Source organism: Mirounga angustirostris, unplaced genomic scaffold (assembly GCF_029215605.1).
Source record: "Mirounga angustirostris isolate CCGP_5_RB_7025 unplaced genomic scaffold, mMirAng1.0.hap1 SCAF_5, whole genome shotgun sequence".
Lineage (NCBI taxonomy): Eukaryota > Metazoa > Chordata > Mammalia > Carnivora > Phocidae > Mirounga > Mirounga angustirostris.
The window spans coordinates 7,222,583-7,243,816 of NW_026991713.1; the positions used below are offsets into that span (position 1 = coordinate 7,222,583).

The window sequence follows — 21,234 nt, forward strand, 5'->3', positions numbered from 1 at the left end:
TGTGATGGGTTGAACGGTGAACTTCAAAAAATATATCTCCATGTCTGCTATGGACTGAATTTTGTCCCCCAAATTCAAATGTTGAAACCCTAACCCTTAATGTGACTGTGTTCGGAGATAGGGCCTTTAAGAGGTATTTAAAGTTAAAAGAGGTCATAAGGGTGGGGCTCTAATCCCATAGGATTGGTGGCCTTATAAGAAGAGGGAGGGGGAACCTGGCTGGCTCTTTAGAGCATGTGACTTTTGGTCCCAGGGCTGTGAGTTCGAGCCCCTCGTTGGGTGTAGAGATTACTTAAAAAAAAAAAAAATACTTTTTTAAAAAAGAGGGAGAGAGAAAGCTCTCTCACCTCTCTCCATATACATGTACCAAGGAAAGGCCATGTGAGAACACAGTGAGAAAACAACCATCTGCAAGCCAGGAAGAAAGTTCTTACCAGAAACGGAATCAACCAGAATCTTGATCTTGGACTCTAGCCTCCAGAACTGTGAGAAAATAAATTTCTGTTGTTTAAGCCACTAGTCTCTAGTATTTTGTTATAGCAGTCAGAGCAGACTTATAAAACATCCCAATCCCCAGAATTTGTAAATGTTACCTTATTTGGAAAAGGATCTTTGCAGTTGTGATTAAGTTAAGGATCTTTAGAGATCATCCTGGAGTATACAGTGGCCCTAAATCCAATAAGATTTAGACACACAGAGTAAAAGGAAGAGGCAGTGTGACCATGGAGACAGCGAGTGGAGTGGTGGTGCCACAAGCCAACCAACACCTGCAACCACCAGAAGCTGGAAAGAACCAGGACCTTATTGCCCTCTAGAGCCTTTGGAGGGCCTTCTGACATCTTGATTTCAGACTTCTGGCCTCCAGAAGTTGTTTTTGGCCATCACGTTTGTGGTGACTTGTTATGGTAGCCATAGAAAACTAATATGCCCCCAAAACTCAGCAACTTAAAACAAGAAATATGGATTCCTGATGTACAGCTTAGTTAAAAGTCTCTCACAAGGTTGTAGCTATCTCAAGACTCACTAGGGCTGAAGGATCTGCTTCTAAGCTCGCTCACATGATTGGTGGCAGGATTCAGCTCTTCAAAGGCTAAGTGAGGACCTCACTTTCTTGACAACTGTTTTCAAGTGATCTCCTCAGTTCCTTGCCATATGTGCCTTTCCATAGGGCAGTTCACAACATGGAGGATGGCTTCCCTCAGGAAGCAAGCAAGGAAGCAAGAGAAATGCCCAAGATGGAGCTACAGACTTTATAACCTATTCTCAGGAGTTACATTCCATCATGTCTGCTGTATCCTGTCAGAAGTGAGCCACTAGATCCAATCCACACTCAAGGAGAGACTATACAAGGGCAAGGATACTGGGAGGTAGGGAGCATTGGGAGCTTTCCTATCATAGTATAAATGCTGTTGTAAAGGTAAGCATGAATTGCTATGGGAAACACCATGCAGGTAGCAATGCATAGCAAGAAAAACATCAAAACAATAACTGGGTAATAAGATTATGGATTATTTTTCCTTTTCTGAATTTTATAAACTTTCTTCAATGAGCATGGATGGGTTTTACAATCAATTAATAGGAAATCTAAATGAAAGGGAAGAAAAGAAGGGAGAAAGGAGAGGAGGAAGGGAAAATAAAGAAGAGGGAGGGAGAAAACCTGAATTAAATTCCCAACTCCAGCACTCATGGATTTAGGCTCTGTGAATCTACTTCCACGTGCTGAAGCTGCCTACAGAAGTATCATAAGACATAATGCCTTTTGGCTCAGAAGTTTCAGGCTTAATTAAAACAAATAATTGACTCCAGGATGTCCCACTGGTGAGACAGACAAGGCAACAAGTAATTATGGTTGACAGAGCTTGAGAAGTGGAGGCGGGGGATGGTTTTTCCATGAAGTATGTTCATGGGCAACAGAGTTCCAGCTGGGGGAATGCCCGGTAATCAGTTCCCTTCCTTGTGACCAAAAGACTTGAATATCAGTGTCCAGTGCAGAGCACCAACCCCCTCCGAAAAGTTGAGGCTCAGTTTGAGCATCCTACCTCAATCAGAATTAGCTTGGACCAGAGCAGGACAGAGCCATGATTGAAACCTGAGTAAACTCTACTGTGAGGAGCTAGGGAAAGGAATGTATTTAGGAGATGATGACATTGGGTTGACCCACATTCCCAAAACCTTCAATACAATAGAGTAGAATGGCTTCTACCCCACCCACAAAGTATCCCAGCCTACAAAAGGGGACACTCAGAAAATCACCAGGGGACACCAGAAATATCAGAACCCCACAGGGCCCAAATAACCAATTTTATTAGAAGCTTTGAGGGTAAACAGACCACTCATGCCTTCTCTTATGTGTTCTGAGGACCCTGGGCCGGTGGCCTACTTTCTAAAGCCATGCTGGAGCAGAAAACGTCTCAAATGCTTCATAAAACCAAACTTTTGGGGGGCTGATGGATTCTGTAGGACTCCATGTAGGTTCTCAGGTTCCCCTTGACCCTGGAAGCGCTCTGTCTTGAGAAGAGCAGCCTCAGCATAGCAGTGACCTGGTGCCTGAAGGTCTCTCTTCAGAGAAATAGAGACTCCAATGCTATCCTCCCTTGTATGTTGGTCATCTACTTTGGGAAGCAGAGTAGGATCAGGATCCCTCAGGCTCAGGTTGGGGGCTGAGTGCTGAGGCTTGGCCAGGTGTTGGGACCAAGATACCTTGTTTAGAAGGGTCATGCTCAACCTTGCTGCAGCAGAGTGGAGACTATCTTTGAAGCTGGAGGTGTTTGTGAAACAGGAGGAAGGCTGCTGCCCAGCTCCTCTGCCCTCTGCAGCCTCCAGGCTTCCTCTTCTCCCATGTGTAGCCTGCTGACATTTAAGTCTGGGGGGCTTAGGGACCTCCTGGGATGTGCGCTCCTTCCTCCAGTAGTCATGGCCTGCCCTGGAGTATGAGGTCCTCATTCTGCACGGAGCCATCTCTGTCATCTGGGAGACTTCTGGCCTGACTATTTTCCTGTCCATGCTGTTCTCACTGGAAGGCTCTTGGCCACACCAGCTCCTAGACTGTGCTGCAGGCCTGGAGTTCCTGGGAGCATCAACAGCCTTGGCTCTAGGAGGAGCCTCTGCCTGAACGTCCCGTGGTTCTCTGGTGCCTCCTGGTGGCCTGACTCTCCCAGGCTTTTCAGAATGGATGGAGATGCCCATGGGTTCGCACCCATGTGACCCACATTTCTCTAGAGCTCTGGCCTGTGTAGGAAGTTCTGAGCTTTTTCTTTCTAGGGGCTGAACTCTCTGTGATCTCTCAGTTGACTTAAGGCCTGGCCTGAAGCCCTGGGCCTCACAATGCCTTTCCTGCTGTCGTTGGAGCTCATAGGCTGTGTATAATCCGGGGAGCCTCACCCCAGCAAGGGGTAGTGGGCACGGTCCTAACATGTTAAAGAGCAAATGGGACTCCAGGATCCGCTGGGGGAGGCCCCACTTCAGGTGTGCAATCTTCCGTCGCATGAGGGACTCCAGGAGGAGCAGTTGGCTCTTTTTGAGGACTGGCCACTTGGGCAGGATAGTGTGGGTAGTGGGAGCACCCACTGGAGCTGTGGCAGCTTGGGAGGCTTGGCCACATGAGACAGAGGGGCGGGCAGAGGGCAGGCCCAGGGGAGCAGCCAGAAGTTCTCCAGAATGTAAGTTCTGGAGCTTCCGAGTCAGGCCAGAAGTCTTCCCTGGATCCACCCTTTTATCACTTTGTCGGCTTCTCTGGGCTTCAGGTGGGACCTGCTGGGAGGCTAGACTGACCCTCGCTCTATGCTTCTTGGCAGAGGCCATGCTCTGGCTGACCAAATGCTCTCCCTCCCCACTCCAGTTGAGGAGAGGCTTTTTCTCAGGACAGGGAGCGGAGGCCACTGCCTCTTCCTGTTGCATAGCCCCACATCCAGGCCCCTCACCCCCAGAAGTGTCAACTGAGAGACTGCCTTTAGCAGCATCTTTTCCTCTGACCTGCTCCTCATTTCCTCCCCTTAGAATGTGAGGACCTCCCGCCTCCTCAGCTCTGCACTCTCTCTGGCTGCCGACATCCTGGATTTCTCCAGCGTCCTCATCTCCATCCTTGTTCTGGTTCCCCGGCCCTTGTATCTGGATCTCTCCATCAACTTCACTTCTTACCTGTCCCTGGTAATCTCCCCCTAGAGCCTGGGTCTCTGTACCATCATCACTTGTGGTCCTTCTCAGGTTTCTCTTTCCTTGTATTTCAATCTCTGCGCCATTCTCACCTCCCACCTGCTCCTGGTTCATCCACTCTGATGAACAGCTCTTTTCATCAGCTTTGCTTTTTATCAGTCTCTGGGGACCTTCCCTAAGTCCCTGGGTCTTTCCATTATCCTCACTTTTAGCCTCTCTCTGACTTCTCTTCCCCAATGTCTGATTTTCCTCCTCCTTTCCTCCAGTCTGCTCCCAATTGGTCCTCCCTGGTGAGTGGCTCTCTCCAGTTTCACTATCTAACTGTCCCTGGTTCTCTCTCTTAGGCCTCTGGGTCTCTACAGCATCCTCACTTCCAGCCTGACTTTCTGTTCCATTCTGACCTCCTGTCTGCTCCTGGTTCTTCCACTCTGATAAATGGGTCTTTCTATCAATAACACCTTTTAACTGGCTCTGGTTTTCTTCTCTAGGTTCCCAGGTCTCTGTATCATCTTCACCTGCACCTTCTCTCTGGCTTGTCTTCTTTGGAGCTTGAATTTCTGCACCATTCTCATCTCCATTCTGCTTTTCTTTCTTCCATTCTGCTGAATGAGTTTCTCCATCAATTTGACTTGTTAATTCTCCCCTGCTTTCAGCCTCAGAAGCCTGGGTGTTTCCACCATTCTCATCTCCAACCTGTTCCTCTTTCTTCCATTCTGCTGAATGAGTTTCTCCATCAATGTGACTTGTTAATTCTCCCCTGTTTTCAGCCTCAGATGCCTGGTTGTTTGCACCATCCTTGCCTCTAATGTATTCCTGATTCTTACACTCAGGTGTATGAATCTCGCCATTAAGTTTACTGCTTAACTGACCCTGGTTTTCTTCCCCAAGTTCCTGGGTCTCTTTACCATCTTCACCTTTAACGCCTCTCAGATTTCTCTTCCCTAGTGCCTGAATGTCTATTCTATTTTCATCTCCAAACTGCTCCTGGTTCCTCCTCTCTGGTGGATGGGTGTCTACATGAGTTTCATGTCTTAATTGTCCCTGGTTCTCTGCCTCAGGAGCCAGGGTATTTGTACCATCCTCATCTCCATCTTTTCTCTGTTCTCTCTTCTCTGGTGCCTGAGTTTCTGCTCTAAGTTCACCTCCAATCTGACCCTGATTCCCCCAACATGGTATCTCGCATTCTCTGTCAATTTCACTTGCTACTGGTCTTTGGTCTCTCCACCATGGCGCCTGGATCACTACCCAGTCCTCCTCTCTTATCTCCCTGAGGTTCTTCCTTCTAGATATCTGGGTTTCCCCAGCATCCTCCCCCCTTCTCAGGCCTTGGTTTCTCCAGCTCACTAGAAGTTCATGTCTTAGTTGTTTCCAGATCTCTTCCCTAGATGCTTGGATCCTCCCAGATTTCTTATTTCCACCCTGATCCTGCTTTTCCCACCCTACGGTCTGGATCCCTATAACATTCTCACTTCCAGTGCATTCCTGTTTTTCCCACCCCAGGGCCTGGGTCTCCATACCTTCCATTTGTGTTACTTCTCCCAGGTTCTCCCTCCCAGATACCTGGGTTCGCACATCATTCTCACCTCCAACCTGAGCCTTGTCTCTCCTTTCCTGTGCCTGAATTTCTATACCAGTATCATCTCTAATCTTATCTTGTTTTCCCCACCCTGGCACCTGGCTTTCCTCATCATCCTCACTTCCAGTCTGGCCCTGCTTCCCCAGTTCTTGGGCCTTGGTCTCTCCTTCATCCTCTCCTCTGACCTCTTCCTTTTTCTTCTCAAGTGCCTGGGTCTCTACAGCACTCTCATTTCTACTTTTATCCTGGTTCCCCCACTCTGGTGTTTGAGTCTCTGCATCAATTTTACATCTTAATGGTTCCTGGTTCTCTACTATATGTGCCTGGGTTCCAGGAGGATTCTCACCTTCAGCCTCCCTGTCGTTTCCATTCCCTAGTTCCTGAATTTTGGCTCTATTCTCAATTCCCATCTGGTCCTGATTCTTTGACCCTGGTGTCAGGATATCTCCATTAGTTTTACTTATTACTAGTCTCTGACTTCTCCACGCCAGAACCTTAGTCTCTGCATCATCCTCCATTTCAGAGTTCCCTGGGAGTTGCCTTTCAGTTGCCTGAATCTCCCAAGCATCCTCCCCACTGCTCTCTGTCTGGTTCACCCACCTTATAACCTCTCTGCTTAGCATCTGGTTTTCCTTCCCTGGTACCCAGGCCTCTTGTGGGCATCCCCAGGACTTCCAGGTGGACATTCCCACTTGTTGGTTGGAAGGATCAGACTGCAGCCTCTGAGATGAAGAGAGGTTTGAGAGAGAGGTGGCTAAAATCATGGGTGTGAGGTGAGACCTCATGCTGACAACAGGCTCCAGTGGCACCAACTCTTCCTGGGAGTGGACCAGCAGCTGCTCCATCCTTTGGTACCTGTCCAGGGCAGGGGATAGTGACTTGCAAATCAGGTGAGTCTGCTCATCACTGAGACACCAGGGTACCTGCCATGCTTCCAGGTCCTGTGGGAGCATACAGGTGCTTGAAAGGGAGGTGATGCGGAAGAAGGACTCAAAAGGAGTGTGGAAATCCCAAGGTGGACCCTGACATGGGTGCTGCCAAGAGAACAGGAATTGGGTCCATGATTCCTGGAGGCTCCTCCGGTATTCCTGTCTCTTCTTTTGTACCCATTGTTGGACATGAGCATCCAGGCCACTGAAATCACCAGGACTGAAGAAGAATTCAGGGGTCAACTTGAAACAAGCGTCATGTCTCGCGGAGGGCACTGCCCACTTCTGCGGTGGCACCTGTAGTTGAGAATGGAGAAGCAAAATCCTTGCTCACACATTGTCTCTAATTCTCACAGGTCAGAATTACAATCTCCATTATCCAGATGAGGAAGCTGGGCTCAGAAAAGAAGGAATCACTTCCCTTAGGGCATTCATTTAAGAAAGACAAAGAGTTTACTCCAGGCCAGGCTGGGGTTCTAGATGTTGGGGTTACCAGCATATACAAGACAAAGTCCTTGTCGGCAGCTATCTTCCAGACATGGAAGACACAATAACCAAGTATACAACATGTTAGATATTGAGAAGTGTTCTGATGGAAATAAAAGTAGAGTGGGTATGGGGCTAGCTCCTTTAGACAGGCTGGTCACAGAAGGCCTCTCAGAGGAGGTGACATTTGACTGGAGACCTGAATGAAACGATAGGCAACCAAGTGACATCTGGAGAAAGCACTGAAGGCAGGGGAGATGTTAGTGCAAAGGCCCTGAGGTCAGAACAAGGTCATGTGTATAAGAATCTCAAGGGGTCCCTATGCCCAGAATGGAACAGGTGACTAAGAGAGTGTTGGGAGATGAGGTCAGAGAGAAATGTAGGACAGATCATGCTGGGCCTTGGACTTATGGTTAGGAGTTTGGATTTTATTCTGAGTTTGACAGGGAGTGTATCTGTCGGAGCCATTACAGGGTTTTGAGGGGCAAAGGGCGATGACCTGTTTTTAAAAGTTGGTTCTTGCTCACAAGCATAATGTTAAGCCAGGTGTGAAAGAATACCTAGCATATGATTTCATACAGGCAAAATTAGTCTGTGTTATTAGGAATTAGCATAGTTGTGACTGCAAACTTTTGTGCTGCAGCAATGGTGTTTCTCAATCTGGGTGTGCACATGGATGTATTCAGTTTGTGAAAATTCATTGATCTATACACATATAGTCTGTGTATGTGTATTATCCTTGGATTAAAGTTTTAAGGGAGAAAGAGAAAGAAAGAGGATCATCCTGTCGGCTGAGTGGAACATTGTCTGTGCTTAGAAGAGAGAAGCCACAGGAACCAGGCAGAAGGCAGGGCTACAGTGTAGGGGAGGCATGAGGGATGCTTTGCCCAGGGGGCTGCAGTAAGGTTTCGAGAAGTGATCAGATTTGAGATCTGGTTTGCAAGTAGAGCCCATAAGACTTATAGATGGATTGAATGTGTAGAGTGAGGGAGAGAGACCAGGGTGACTGATGGGTTTGGGGCCTGGTGATGCTCTCTCTCCTTGACCAGTCTTAAGTTCCCCCATGTGATTCATCTCTGGTACATAGGGCATAGAACAGGGTCTTCGTAACAAGTGAATGAGACAATCTTGGTGCTGAGGGAAGGAGGTGTGTGGGGCCCCCTCACCTTGATGACCTTCCTCATGCTGGGGTGGGTCCTGGTGACCTGTTGCCAATAATGCTGGACCTGCCAGATCAGAAAGAGGCAGAGCACGAGCAGGTTGCCACAGCACCGAGGGTCCCTGCAGCTGCGATCCTCAGAAAGCAGGCCCCTCACTGGCTCCCACTCAGGGCCCTGGAATGGCCCCACCACAGCACAGGTCCCCAGCAGTGGCAACAACATGACAAAGCTTAGGCGAGCAGGTGATGTTAGGGAGTTGGAGGGCAGGACTGGTATGGTTGACTCGGCCAGTTTGGGGTGAAGTAGCCCCTGCCTCATAGTACCCCTCTCACTGAGGCTACCTCACAAAGGAGCCTCAGCCTCCGTTCCAGCTCCTGAACCTGGCACCAGAGCTGGCTAATGTGCCCTCAGTGCAGGTAAGACACATTGGGGAACTGACCAAAAGGAATTAAGAGGAAGAAGAATTTGTTTTAGATATCCTGTCCTCTGGAATAAAGAGATTACATTTCTCCCTATGTGATGGGGTAATTAACCTGTAGTCTGCATGATTTCTTTCTTCCTATTAGATACTTTCCATCCATGTGTCCATCTGTCTATCCAATACCAAACATTTAATAATAAACACTGTATTGAACATGTGTATTCTTGTCTGACCACCCAGCATTCCTTCCTCTTTGCTCACAGTATTCTGGTTTTCTGTTGAAAATTACTTTTCCCATCTCAGGATTGTTAGAGGAATAAATCAGTGTTGGTAGAGGAATAATTGCTACCCTGAAGATTGTCTTTCACCCAAAGGTTATATTCAAAATATTGAATAGTGGAGCAGAAAGGGGCATCAGCCAATCAGATGGGCCAGGCCTTAACCCTTTAGTAGCTGCATTGCAAGTGTTCCTGAGCATCCCAGGAGAGGGGCATCACCTATTTACCAACCAGTCAGGATGTATTTCTCTATTTTAAGAACCCAGTATCCCACATGATGTATCCTGGCTGAGTGTCACCCCAGCTTATTACCTGATACTCTCTCATAGGTCTAGGACAGTCAAGGAATGGAGGTGTGACCTAAGCTTGGCCAACTGGGCTTTCTCTGCCAGGGCTCTAAATACCAAGAACAGAGATTCAAGGTGGGAATAGGAAGTTGGTGAGAAAAAGAAAAAGAAAAGCAGCCCATGACAGCTAGGAACTGGCCCATTTCTATCAGTTAAGACTTGGTATTGCTAGGAGCTGGCCTAACACTCACAGCTGGGCCTTGGTATTCTCCTGTTCAACAAAAACAATTTCATAGATTATCAACATCAGACAAAGCCACTCTGTGATAATCAAGACAAAAACAAGACCACTCTTTAATCCAATTTGAACACAGACAAAAACATGACCATTATTGAAACCACAAAATTCACCAAATTCCCCTTATCCTGGCTAATAAGAGTGACTGCTATTTCTTTACCAATTACAGCTTTAGCCCCACTTCATTCCTTCCACCTTGTAGATAAGATTATTAAGATGCCCAATCATAGGGATACCTGGGTGGCTGAGTCAGTTAAGTGGCCAACTCTTGATTTTGGCTCAGATCATGATCTCAAGGTCATGAGATTGAGCCCTGCATTGGGCTCCACACTCAGCAGGGAGTCTGCTTGAGATTCTCTCCCTCTCTCTCTGCCCCTCCCCCTGCTTCGGTGCTCTCCTTCTCTTAAATCAATCAATCAATCAATCTTTAAAAAAAAAAAAGTTGCCCAGTCACAGAACTATTCACACTCCCTGATGGCATCTAATCCAGAGCAAACCCCACAATTCCTTGAACCTTCCCTAAAATCACCTAATACAACCCAAATCCTACAGTAAATCCTTTATAACACCCTCTTATTGAGAAGGTTTATCATTCTGCATGGTGTGCATTCTCCCTGATGCAATAAGTAACAACACTATAAGGTGTGTTCCTGCTAGTCTTGGCTGGAGGGCATTGACAGTGGAGTGAGACTGTAGGGCTGCTTCTGCTCTCACAACCAACTCTTGTGAAATCTATGGGCTCCACGACAGAGTTTTTCCCAAACTCCTTTTTGGTTGCTTCCCACCAAAAATCCCTAAGTTCAATAGGCACTACCTTTGGGCCAGGCATAGTGCCAGCAGATAGGTATCCAAAGTACCCAAGGCATCTACAAGACTTGCTCTTATAGAGCTCTCGGTGTGGTTGGAAAGGTGGACATTAAATAAAGGCAAGGTTGACAGGTGCTATGATGGGCAAGGACACAGGGCTATGGGTCCATCCAACAGGGGCCGTTACCTGGTCTGGGTGATCAGGGAGGCTTCCCTAAAGAGGTGATGAATTGGAGTTAGCTTAGCAAAACAGTGGAGTACATTACTCCCAACAAAGGGTGATGGATGGGGTTAGAGAAATTGGGGTGTGCTCAGGGTAGAAAAAGAAGGTGGGTAAAGCTGTTATCACTGGAATGCAGGTGGGGACTGGTGGAGAGGGGCCTAGTAAGCCATGGCCAGGACTTAGGGTTTTAATCACAGAAGTGCGGTAAAAGACAAATTTATAAGACAGATTGATCTTGAGCATATGTCAACATTTATTAACTTACTAGAAAGGGAAACAACAAAATACAAAAGGGTGACCCACCTTTAAGAGAATTTGGAAATTGAGTCATTATATAGTTGGGAAACAATTAATTAGGTGAGATGTACTGTGTCCTTACTCATAGTAATAAAAACATCAAGTCCCCATCAGTCTTTACTGAGCAGACCTGGGATATGATGGTCCTAGATGCGAGGTAAGCCAAATAACAACTGGAAATTGTCATAAAGGATATCTAAAAAGCAAATGATAAGGACACATCTATGACTATAAATTGGCATAATGTTTAATTCCCCGACAATGGTGGTTGATATGTCCCATTAATATGGAAACATAAACAGGATCTAAAAAGTGAGCAGCAGAATCCAAACCACAGGTTCTACTCTTACACAGGAACCATCTGTGGGCATTTCTTAATTTGGAGACAAATTTTGTTCTTTGACAAGCTGTATAAGATTTGCATGAGGTGAAGTTTGATGGAGCAATTTTTGAGGTAATTTATGTTCCATCCTGGAGCCAGTTCAAACCCATCCTGTTGCCACATACTGCAACTCCTCTCAGGCATAGCAGCCAGATGTGGTGGAAGTAACCCAGGCCAGTAGCCAAAATCCCAAGGCCCAGTTCTGATTCAGCCACTGACTCACTCTGTGACTGTGGGCAAGGAGCTTCCCTTCTCTGGGCCTTAGTATCTGTAAAATGAAGAGATTGCTGCTTGATTCCTAAGGGTCCTGCTAGGTCTCTACCTCTAGGTTTCCAGAATAATTAACTGGAATTACCCTATAATGGTCTAGTTTTGGCTAGATCCAAATGGTCCCAAGATGTGCCTGGCATCGTGTTGGAGAGAAATGAGTAAGGGCTCTAAGGCTCAGGAAGGACTTCTTGGAGGTGGCGAGGCATGAGTCTAGCTTTAAATAATGGAGATTTGGAGCAGCATAGAGAAAAGAGCAGTATGCGGGGCAGGAGAAAATGGGTGTCTGATGACATCTCCAAACTCAACCTGACGGAAACTCAACCCTCGCCCCCAAACCTGCTCTTCTTCCTGAATTCCCTACTCAGTGGATTCCATTTCTGGTGGACTCCGCATTTCCCACCAGTATTTTAACAAGGATATCTAAATATGGGGACACCTGGGTGGCTCAGTTTGTTAAGCAGCTGCCTTCCACTCAGGTCACGATCCCAGGGTCCTGGGATCCAGTCCCACGTGAGCAGGAAGCCTACTTCTCCCTCTCCGCACTGCTTGCGCTCTCTCTCGAATAAATAAATAAAATCTTTAAAAAAAAAAAAAAAGGATATCTAAATAGGAAGGAAAACATTTAGGATTACCCATCATTATCTCCATACCATTCCCTCACCAGTGTAGGGTCAAAAAGATGATTTTGAAAGCACAAGAATGTGCTCAAAGATAAACAGGCAATGGAACGATGACACCATTGAAACCTGTTGGTGTGTGTGTGCATATTTAATTCATTGCTCCTGCCAAAGATTTACAGCATAACGAAAACAAAAATAGCAAACTGCGGTCCCTCTCCCAGAACCCACACGGTTCCGGGAGGCCCTTAGAGGACGAGATCCGCCCACTCGTAGCGGCGTCACTTCCGCTTCCTGCCGCACGCGGCCATTTCCACTTCTCCGGCGCGACTTTCCTGAGGCGCGCGCGCTCCCGTTCTGACGTCGCCTGCGCTCTGCGGGGTGGCGGGACCGCGGAATCGCAAATATGGTGAGTGTGTGCTCCCGGAGCGGGGGCTGGGAAGCGTGAGACTCCGGGTTCGGTTCACTCACTGGACTGCCGGGGCTTAGAACGTACGCTGTCCAGACAGCCCGGCCCGGGGTTAGACCTCCGGCGGCCGCGGAGTCCCAGCCGCCCGGCCTCGAGTTAGAACTCGGGCAGCCACGGGGCTACAACAGTCCCGCTCGAGGTTAGAACTCCGGAAGCCTCAGGGTCCCAGCTGCTGTGGTCGGGGGTACTTTGCAGCACTCTGTGCGCGTGGCCGAAAGCGTCGGGGGAGTGGAGGAGTCTCGGCCCAGCATGGGAGAAAGAGACCAACAACCCACGTGGGAGAGAGTAGAAGGTTGGATGAGAAAACGTGGCTCCATTTTTTTTATTTTTCTTTTTGGGGATCGCTAAGGGTGTGGAACCCAGGATTCAAATCAACCTCCCCTACTCCACTTCCCCATTTGTTGATGTTCGGGAGAGGGAGATCTAGATCTCCACGGGTCTGCGCCTTAGTGCCCGCTGCGGGTTACACGTGCCAGGGACTTTGGGAGCTGTGGGAGATGTGGAGTGACCCCAAACCCCGGCCAGGTTGAGGCAAGGCTCCCGCGCGGCGGTAGTCTTCCAAATCAGAGGTCCTGGTAGCACCACGTGCAACTTCTCTAAGCTGTTGATGATCTCCCAACTTTCAATCAACTCCTGTAGCTTGGTAGATAGTTCTGTTTAGCACTTGGTAAGGAAGGAAGAGTTTGCAAAGAGTTCCACTTCCATGGTGAGGTTTAATCCTTCCAACGGAGCTTGGATCACGTTGGGCATCTTACCCCACTCCTTCCCCCCCACACCCCCTGTTTTGAAGCTAGTACGTGGCTGAGCCTACAACTTGAAACTAGCTCATCTTCCATAATTCCATGAAAAGTTTTGGAATGGGGTGGTCTCAAGTTGAACTTAAGAGAAATTTCCCTCAACTGTAAAATGGGGATAGATGCATGAGGATGTTGTGATGATTAAATTAAATGAGATAACGCAGAGGCGCTTGGGTGGCTCAGTGGTTTTAGCGTCGGACTCTTGATTTCCGCTCACGTCATGATCTCAGGATCCTGAGATCCACTGTGTCTGGCTCCATGCTCAGCGTGGTGTCTCCTTGGGATTCTCTCTCTCTCTCTCTCCCCCCTCCACCCTGCTCGCTCGCTCTCTGGCTCTCTCTCTCTCTCTCAAATAATAACACTTAAAAAAAATTAAATGAGATAATGCATGTTAAACACCTAATCCTAATACTTAGTATGGTGTTAATGAGCTCATAGTGTTTATTGTTAAATCAAAACTTTGCCCGGGTGTTTTTTGGATCCCTGGTGTACAGGGAGACCAAACAGATCAGGCTAGGGATGAAAATTAGGTAGCAGTGTGATTTCATTCCTTCACTCGTTTAAATAACCCTCGAAAAAATTAAAAGGTGAACAAATACACGCTAAGCAAATTTCGGTTACTATTTATGGGCTGACCTTTTATTGTTGATTGTAATTAAAATGATAAGGTGAGGCCTCTTTGATGGTTTTTTGGGCTCCTGAAGTCTTCCCTTTTTATGCATTTAATGTTTTGTTAAGAGTTGAGAATCCTAAATTCCAGAGATGGGTTGTTGGAACTGCATTGGAAATACCTGATAGGGACGCCTGGGTGGCTCATTTGGTTAAGCAGCTGCCTTCGGCTCAAGTCATGATTCCAGGGTCCTGGGATCAAGTCCCACAACCGGCTCCTTGCTCAGTGGGGAGCCTGTTTCTCCCTCTGCCTGCCACTCTGCTTGTGCTTTCCTTCTCTGACAAATAAATAAAATCTTAAAAAATAAAATACCTGACATTTATTTAAGTATATAAATCCAAGCCAGCAAAGGGAATAGTAGTGTGAAAAAATAATAAACCCAAAGGAAGGAAAGAAAGAAAAAGAAACATATCAACTGGAACAAATAGAAGGTACAAAAGAAGGATTTAAACCTAATACATCAGTACTTAGATAAATATAGAAAGAGACCAAGTGCTCCAATTAAGACAGATTAAAGTAAAAAGAGTGGTAAATGTAGGCCAAGTTAAAAGGTGTGGTGTAGCCTCTATAAACATCATAAAGAAATAGGTTTTAAGGTGAAAGGCAGGGATGCCTACGTGACTCAGGTCAAGATCACGGAGCTCTGGGATTGGTGGGGTGTCTGCTGCTCCCTTTCCCTTCCCCTGCTGGTGCTTGCTTGCTCCCTCTCCCTCTCTCTCTCAAGTAAATAAATAAAATCTTAAAAAATAATAATAATAAAAGGTGAAATGCATCCGTGAAGATAAACAGTGGCTAAAAAAATAAGGTATGAATAAAATAAAAATGACATAATTACAAGAAGAAATAGACAAATATGCAATTATATAGCATTTAAGTATATAAATGATAGATGGTGAAGCCAGAACATCAGTATGGTAATAGAGGATTTGAACAACACCATCAATAAACTTGATCTAGTGGTCATAGTGAATCTAGTGAATAAAATTATAATGGAAATTTGGAAACAGAACTGATCAGTAATGAGAATACCACACACCAGAGCACATAGGAAGCAGCTAAATACCAAACAAAAGCAGAAATTATTGAAAAAGCAAATAGATCCAATGTATAGGGAAGCCAGAATCAGAAGATTTTCTTTGAAAAGTCCCCTCCAGTGAGATTAATCAAGAAAATAATCAAAAGAGGTATAGGTAAGCGGTAGCAAACATGAAGGAGACATAATCTGCAGATATTAAAAAGGATATTATGAACATTTTGATAGCTATAGAGACTGAGATGAAGTGAATAAATGCCTGGAAAAAGTGTATCAAAACCGATTTAAGTAGAAATAAAACTGAAGGGGTGCCTGGGTGGCTCAGTTGGTTAAGTGTCTGCCTTCCGCTCAGGTCATGATCCCAGGGTCCTGGGATAGAGCCCCACATCTGGCTCCCTGCTCAGCGGGAGCCTCCTTCTCCCTCTCCCTCTGCCTGCCGCTCCCCTGTTTGTGCTCTCTGTCAAATAAATAATAAAATCTTAAAAAAAAACCCTGAAGAGTAAAGAAACGAAATTAAAATTTTTTCATGAGAAAAAACCTATACCTAGTTTTGAAAATAGCTTTATTGAGATAATTTATGTACTATAAAAAGTTCATCACCTATTTTGAAATGTATAGTTCAGTGGTTCTTCATATATTTACAGAGTTGTGCAACCATTGCTGTAGAATTTTAGAACATTTTTATCATCCCCCCCCCCCAAGAAACCTTATGTCTGTTAGCTAATGGATATAAAATAAGAAAGCCTATTTAAGTTGGTTTTATCTCAGGAATGCAAAATTGGTTTAACATTAGAAAAACTGTAAAAAAAAAAAATTAAAGGAAAAAGTCTTTTTCATCTAAGCACAAGAAGAAATTCTTTTTTTATTTTTTATTTAAATTCAGTTAGCCAATGGATAGTACATCATTAGTTTCAGAGAAATCCTTAATACAGTAGGAAATAAAGTGAATTTTTTTTCTTAATAAAGTGGATTTTCTTAGCCTGAAATACCTAGGAGTAAATCTAAAAGATATTAAGCCTTTTGGAAAAATTGTAAAGCCTTACTGAAAAGTACTGGTTTATAGTATATATTTAAGTGATTGACAGATTCTGCATCCTAAATGTCTTTTACTGCAATTGGGATTATAGCAAATCTACAAATCAGATTATCCCAGCAGATTTTTGTGGGCCTTGAAAAGCAGATTCTAGAATGTATGGAGAACAGCAGACCAAAAATAAGGAGACCCTTTCCCCCACTTCTTCAGGGAACTCTAGCCCTCACTTAATACCACTTCATCCTGGGACCACTGCAATGTTTTAGGGACAGGGCGTTTTGGTGCAATCACGCTTGATGTCACTTCCGCTGACGTCACCCTACGTCACTTCCTGCTTCCCTGCGGGTGGGTCATTTCTGTGTCCTTGCGGTATCGGGCAGGAGACCACCGGGACAGACGCAATGGTGAGTGTTCCCACCGGGCCGTCGCCCACGGGTCACCACCTAGAATTGCGGTGCCGCGTGCCGCATGCCGCGGTCCAGCCTCCAAAACCAGGGTTAGACCGGACCACCGCGGCGAACCGCTCGTGGCTTGCGATGATAACGTGGGGTGCAGCCTAATTTTATATGCAAAGATACATAGGTGTAAAAAGAATCGTAGGGAAACAAATGAGAAATTAATGAAAATGGTTAAGCTCGAGAGGTAGGGATGAAGAGGAAGGAATGGTATAAGCAGCCCCCATCCAGTTCGTTCCCTGCGTGGGTTATTTTGAAGCAAAGCCAATGACGTAGCGTCTTATTCATAAGTACTAAAGTATGTATAAAATAAGGGTTTTTTTTTAGCAACCGCAATGCCATTTTAATTTCCCAAAATTTAATAATTCCGTAATATTAAATATCTAATATTAGAATCAAAGGCTTGATCAGATTTTTTTCTTTCCTTTTGATCCCCCCCCCCCAAGACTACTTGAATATAGGTATTTTGTTCTTCAAGAGGGGTGATGATCACAGGGCATCTTGTGATGTCGGTAGCTATTAATCAGTGTCATCCATTAATTTATGTCTGGATTAATTACCTAATGAATGTGGGTAGCAGGATGGTGGGATTTGATTCACTCATTCCTTCTTTATTAGGTGGAATAATGATACAAGAGAAAGTTGTCATTTATTTATTACCTAGTGATACAGTCTCTGTAGGAAAGGTGGGAATAAATGCTTTACTATTTACCAGTTTTCAAAACACTTTTAGCTCACTAACATAGCTTTTACTTTGAAAACATGTAGATATTTTATATATTTGAAAAGTAAAATCTTAATTTTTTTAAGCAAGCTGAATACAAAGGAACCCAAATTGTATATCAAATTGATAACCACAGGAAAAAAATTGATTTGAATGACTTTAGTACTCTGACTGGATGGCCCTAGTCAGATATATTCTAAGAACAAAAAGAAATTTCGACCTTGGTGAGCTTGTTCGTAGAGGTACCAGCCATTTTGTATGTATTAGCAGGTCAGATAAATGAGAAAATGATGTTTTGGAAACCAGGATTCTTAGTGAGGACAGAGGAAGATTTGAATGGGGAATGGAGAGAGAAAACTTTGTGCTACATTTGTATAAATTATACCTTAATTTTGATTCAGTAAATTTGTATGACTCAAGTGGATACTGAGCCATGAGAACCTATTTGTAATCCATTTGCTATACTATTATCAAGCAAAAGAGAGGCAAATGAAAGTATATAAGCTTTAGTGTACATCATTGGACTGGGTAATTGCTAAAACTTTTTAAGCTGATCATTATCTCTCTCAGTTGTTAATTGAAGTATTTTATGACTTGTCTGGAACAACTTCTGGTACAGTTTGACTGATGCTTTAATGACTACCCCCCCCCCCAATTCCCATAGACTGAAGCTGACGTAAATCCAAAGGCCTACCCCCTCGCAGACGCCCACCTCACCAAGAAACTACTGGACCTTGTTCAGCAGTCATGTAACTACAAGCAGCTTCGGAAAGGAGCCAATGAAGGTAAGGCAGCCAGAGAGTGTTTCAGGTAGAATGATAAAGGCAGTCTCTGGCTTAGATTTCCAATTTGGAAAGAGGGCTGGATACTCTTTGATTGGAACCAGTGGAAGGACTTAAGAGCAGCATTTTGGCAGTGGATGCTAAAGGTTAATGGACTATGAATTATTTCAGATCCACCAGTTGTTAACATTGTGCAGCATTTACCTTGGATTTGAACTTGGGCGTTGTGGCTCCAGAGTGTGGTGTGCTCTCGTCAGTACTCCGGCATTAACAGAGTGTGTCTGTGCGCTGGTACTGGGCCACAGTGGTTAAACAGTGCTCTGGGGTGCTGATTTTGCTTGGTAAGTTGCGTGTGGTGTGAGCTTTCTAGAAATACTGCTCATGACAAATTGGGATGGTAAAACCCGGATCCCTCCTTGATCACAGAGTTTGAGAAGTGCTGTACCGCAGAGCTTCATGCTGGCAGAGTTTGTGTGAAAGCTGTTCCTGTCGACCAGGCAAGAGATGGTGGTGATTTGGACAAATGTGGTAGCCGCGGAGAGGAAAGAAGTGGTCTGTTTCAGGATGTGTTTTTCACAGAACTGATGGTTTCGATGTAGGGTTTGCGAACGGCATGGAGGATGGCTAATTGATGCTTAAATCCCTTATCACTTCCCAGGGCCACTACAGGACACAGAGAATTGCTTGTGCCTGGGGATTTTTGCCCAGTTTTCTTGCACCTGTGTTTCTTTTCCTTGGAAATTGCTTTGTTGTAGCTTCCATGCCTAACCTCCCCCTCCCCCCATCACTTACTGACCTCCTGTCCTCTCCTCAGCCACCAAAACCCTCAACAGAGGCATCTCTGAGTTCATCGTGATGGCTGCAGACGCTGAGCCCCTGGAGATCATCCTGCACCTTCCACTGCTATGTGAGGATAAGAATGTGCCCTACGTGTTTGTGCGCTCCAAGCAGGCCCTCGGGCGGGCCTGCGGGGTTTCCAGGCCTGTCATCGCCTGTTCTGTCACCATCAAAGAAGGCTCACAGCTGAAGCAGCAGATCCAGTCTATTCAGCAGTCCATTGAAAGGCTCTTAGTCTAAACCAGTGGCCTCTGCCCGCCCCCCCGAATCCGCCCCCTGGGGTTGTGTATCATATTGTCTGTGTCGTCATGTAGTTTCTCCAGCTACCTTCTCATTAGATTCTAGTACTAAATCTGGGTTTTGCATTTTTGTATTATTTTTGTTTTGTTGTATAGGTTGTTAGCCACATATTAACCCTCCACCCCAAGCTCCCATTCTACTCTCTCTGCCGTCCTATCCTCTCTTGAAAAATGAACTAATGCCGAAAACAGGCGGAAACAGAGTGGTGACACCATTCAAAGGCAGGGAAGAGCCAGGATAGAGATGTGGTTCCAACATTCAGGCGCTAACTTCCTGTTGTGTGTAGGACCTGATGGATGTAAACGCCATTCACTTTGTATCCCTTGTGCCTGGAGTACAGAATCATTCCATATGTGTTTGCCCTCTAGGGGGTTATGTATCATTTGGGGAGAAAGCATGTATTCTGTGAGGGTGTTAGGTGTATGTCCAAGTGTCATTTGCCAGTACACCCCTGCTGTCTGCTTTGGTCATGCGATGTTATTCCCCCTCTCCCCCAACTCCCAGCCATGCCCCTGAGGGTGGCGGGGCAGCAGCAAACCAAAGAGATGTGCTGCAGAATTCCAGAGGCTGCCTGGGCCAGTTAGACATGAGGCAGCTGACCTAGGTCTTGAAGGAGTCCACAGTGGCTAGAAAAAAAGAGGGTCAGCTGATGCTGGAACGAAGAAGTCTGAGCAAGTCACGAAGACCTGACTGGAAGCTACAGCAGGGATGTTGGAATCAAGGAATGGAGATGTCTTCAGTGGACACTTGGTACCAGCTCTGAGAGCCCTGACTCCTGTTTCCTGCCACGATGTGGGTCAGATGTGTGTATTTATCACATCAGAAGGACAGCGCTAGTGTGTCATTTCTTGTGAGCATCCTAATCAAGAAATATATTCATATTCCAATTTAAAGAAAGTGTGAGTCTTGGTATGTATCCAGCTAATACCTGAAGGAAGAACTGCTTAGCATTATTAGAATGGTTACACAGACTTTTTACCGAGAAGGTGTGGAAAAGCCATTACCTCCGTTTCTTTCTAGTCGCCCAGTGTCTTGTACAGACTCGATCACTGAGGTGTTGCTCTCAGGCTACAAAGGGTTTCTCAGCCACAGCACTGCTGATGTTTTGGGGCAGCCCTGTCTGCTGCTGAATGTTCAGCAGCATCTCTGGCCTTTACCCACCAGATGTCAGGAGCAATCCCCCACCCCCAAGACATTGCCAGATGTTCCCTGGTGGCAAAGTCACCCCTAGCTGAGAACTGTTGCAGAATTAGGGCTCCTAGTAGCCTTTGGCACATGCTAGAGAGTTGCGGGGGGGGTGATGACTGAAGCCACTGCCACCTCACCTGCCTCTTCTGTTATCTTAGGGTAAGCGCCGTGAGATCCACGTACCTCAGCAAGAGAAGTTTCCTGCCGAAGTACAGATAACTGGATACCATAATGGTCGGATGAGTGAGATTTTATTTAGTGTCCTTTCAGCCAGTTTGGGAGCATATGCAGGAAACCTGGAAACCAGCCTGTCCTGCTAAGGCCGTTCTGTACCTGCTGGGCGAGTCCTTTCTCCCGGCTCACTCCAGTATTCATACCCCCACCCCACCCCAAGCAGTTTTATATTTGTGGAGGGTGGAGTTTCAGGTGCTTACTGTCTTTTGTTGTGTATGAACATTTATAATCATACTTTAAAGACATAATTTAGGGGATGCAGAAAGATCAAGAAGTCCAATCTCCACCTAGGTGGACACTGGGCCATCTCCACTTGAGCCCTAAGAAGTGCGGTGGGGCAGGGGCTCCTGGGATCTTCACCCCTAGTGCCCAGTTGCCTCTAGAGTGTTAGCCTAGTCACCACGGCCCCATCGTAAGCCTTCAAAGGGCAGGGTGTCCATCTATGATCCTCCAAAAAAAACTGGCTCTTTTCCCTGCTCCTAGTGGCCTCCATTGCCTGTCCTGTGTCTGCCTCTCCACCATGTTCTGT

At 45.9% G+C, this 21,234-nt stretch overlaps 1 protein-coding gene across 2 annotated transcripts; it reads left to right on the plus strand.

Annotated features, from left to right (window-relative positions):
* Positions 1-12,447: 12,447 nt before the first annotated feature.
* On the plus strand, positions 12,448-20,180 carry SNU13 (small nuclear ribonucleoprotein 13). 2 transcript variants are annotated; one of them, XM_045872437.3, is made up of 3 exons: positions 12,448-12,592; positions 18,029-18,149; positions 18,961-20,180. In XM_045872437.3, the coding sequence occupies exons 1-3, from the start codon at positions 12,590-12,592 to the stop codon at positions 19,221-19,223; spliced, it is 387 nt and encodes a 128-aa protein (XP_045728393.1). In that variant the 5' UTR covers positions 12,448-12,589; the 3' UTR covers positions 19,224-20,180. The 2 variants fall into 2 exon arrangements, with proteins under 2 accessions (XP_045728393.1, XP_045728392.1); XM_045872436.3 differs by lacking the exon at positions 12,448-12,592 and adding an exon at positions 16,467-16,589.
* Positions 20,181-21,234: the final 1,054 nt, after the last annotated feature.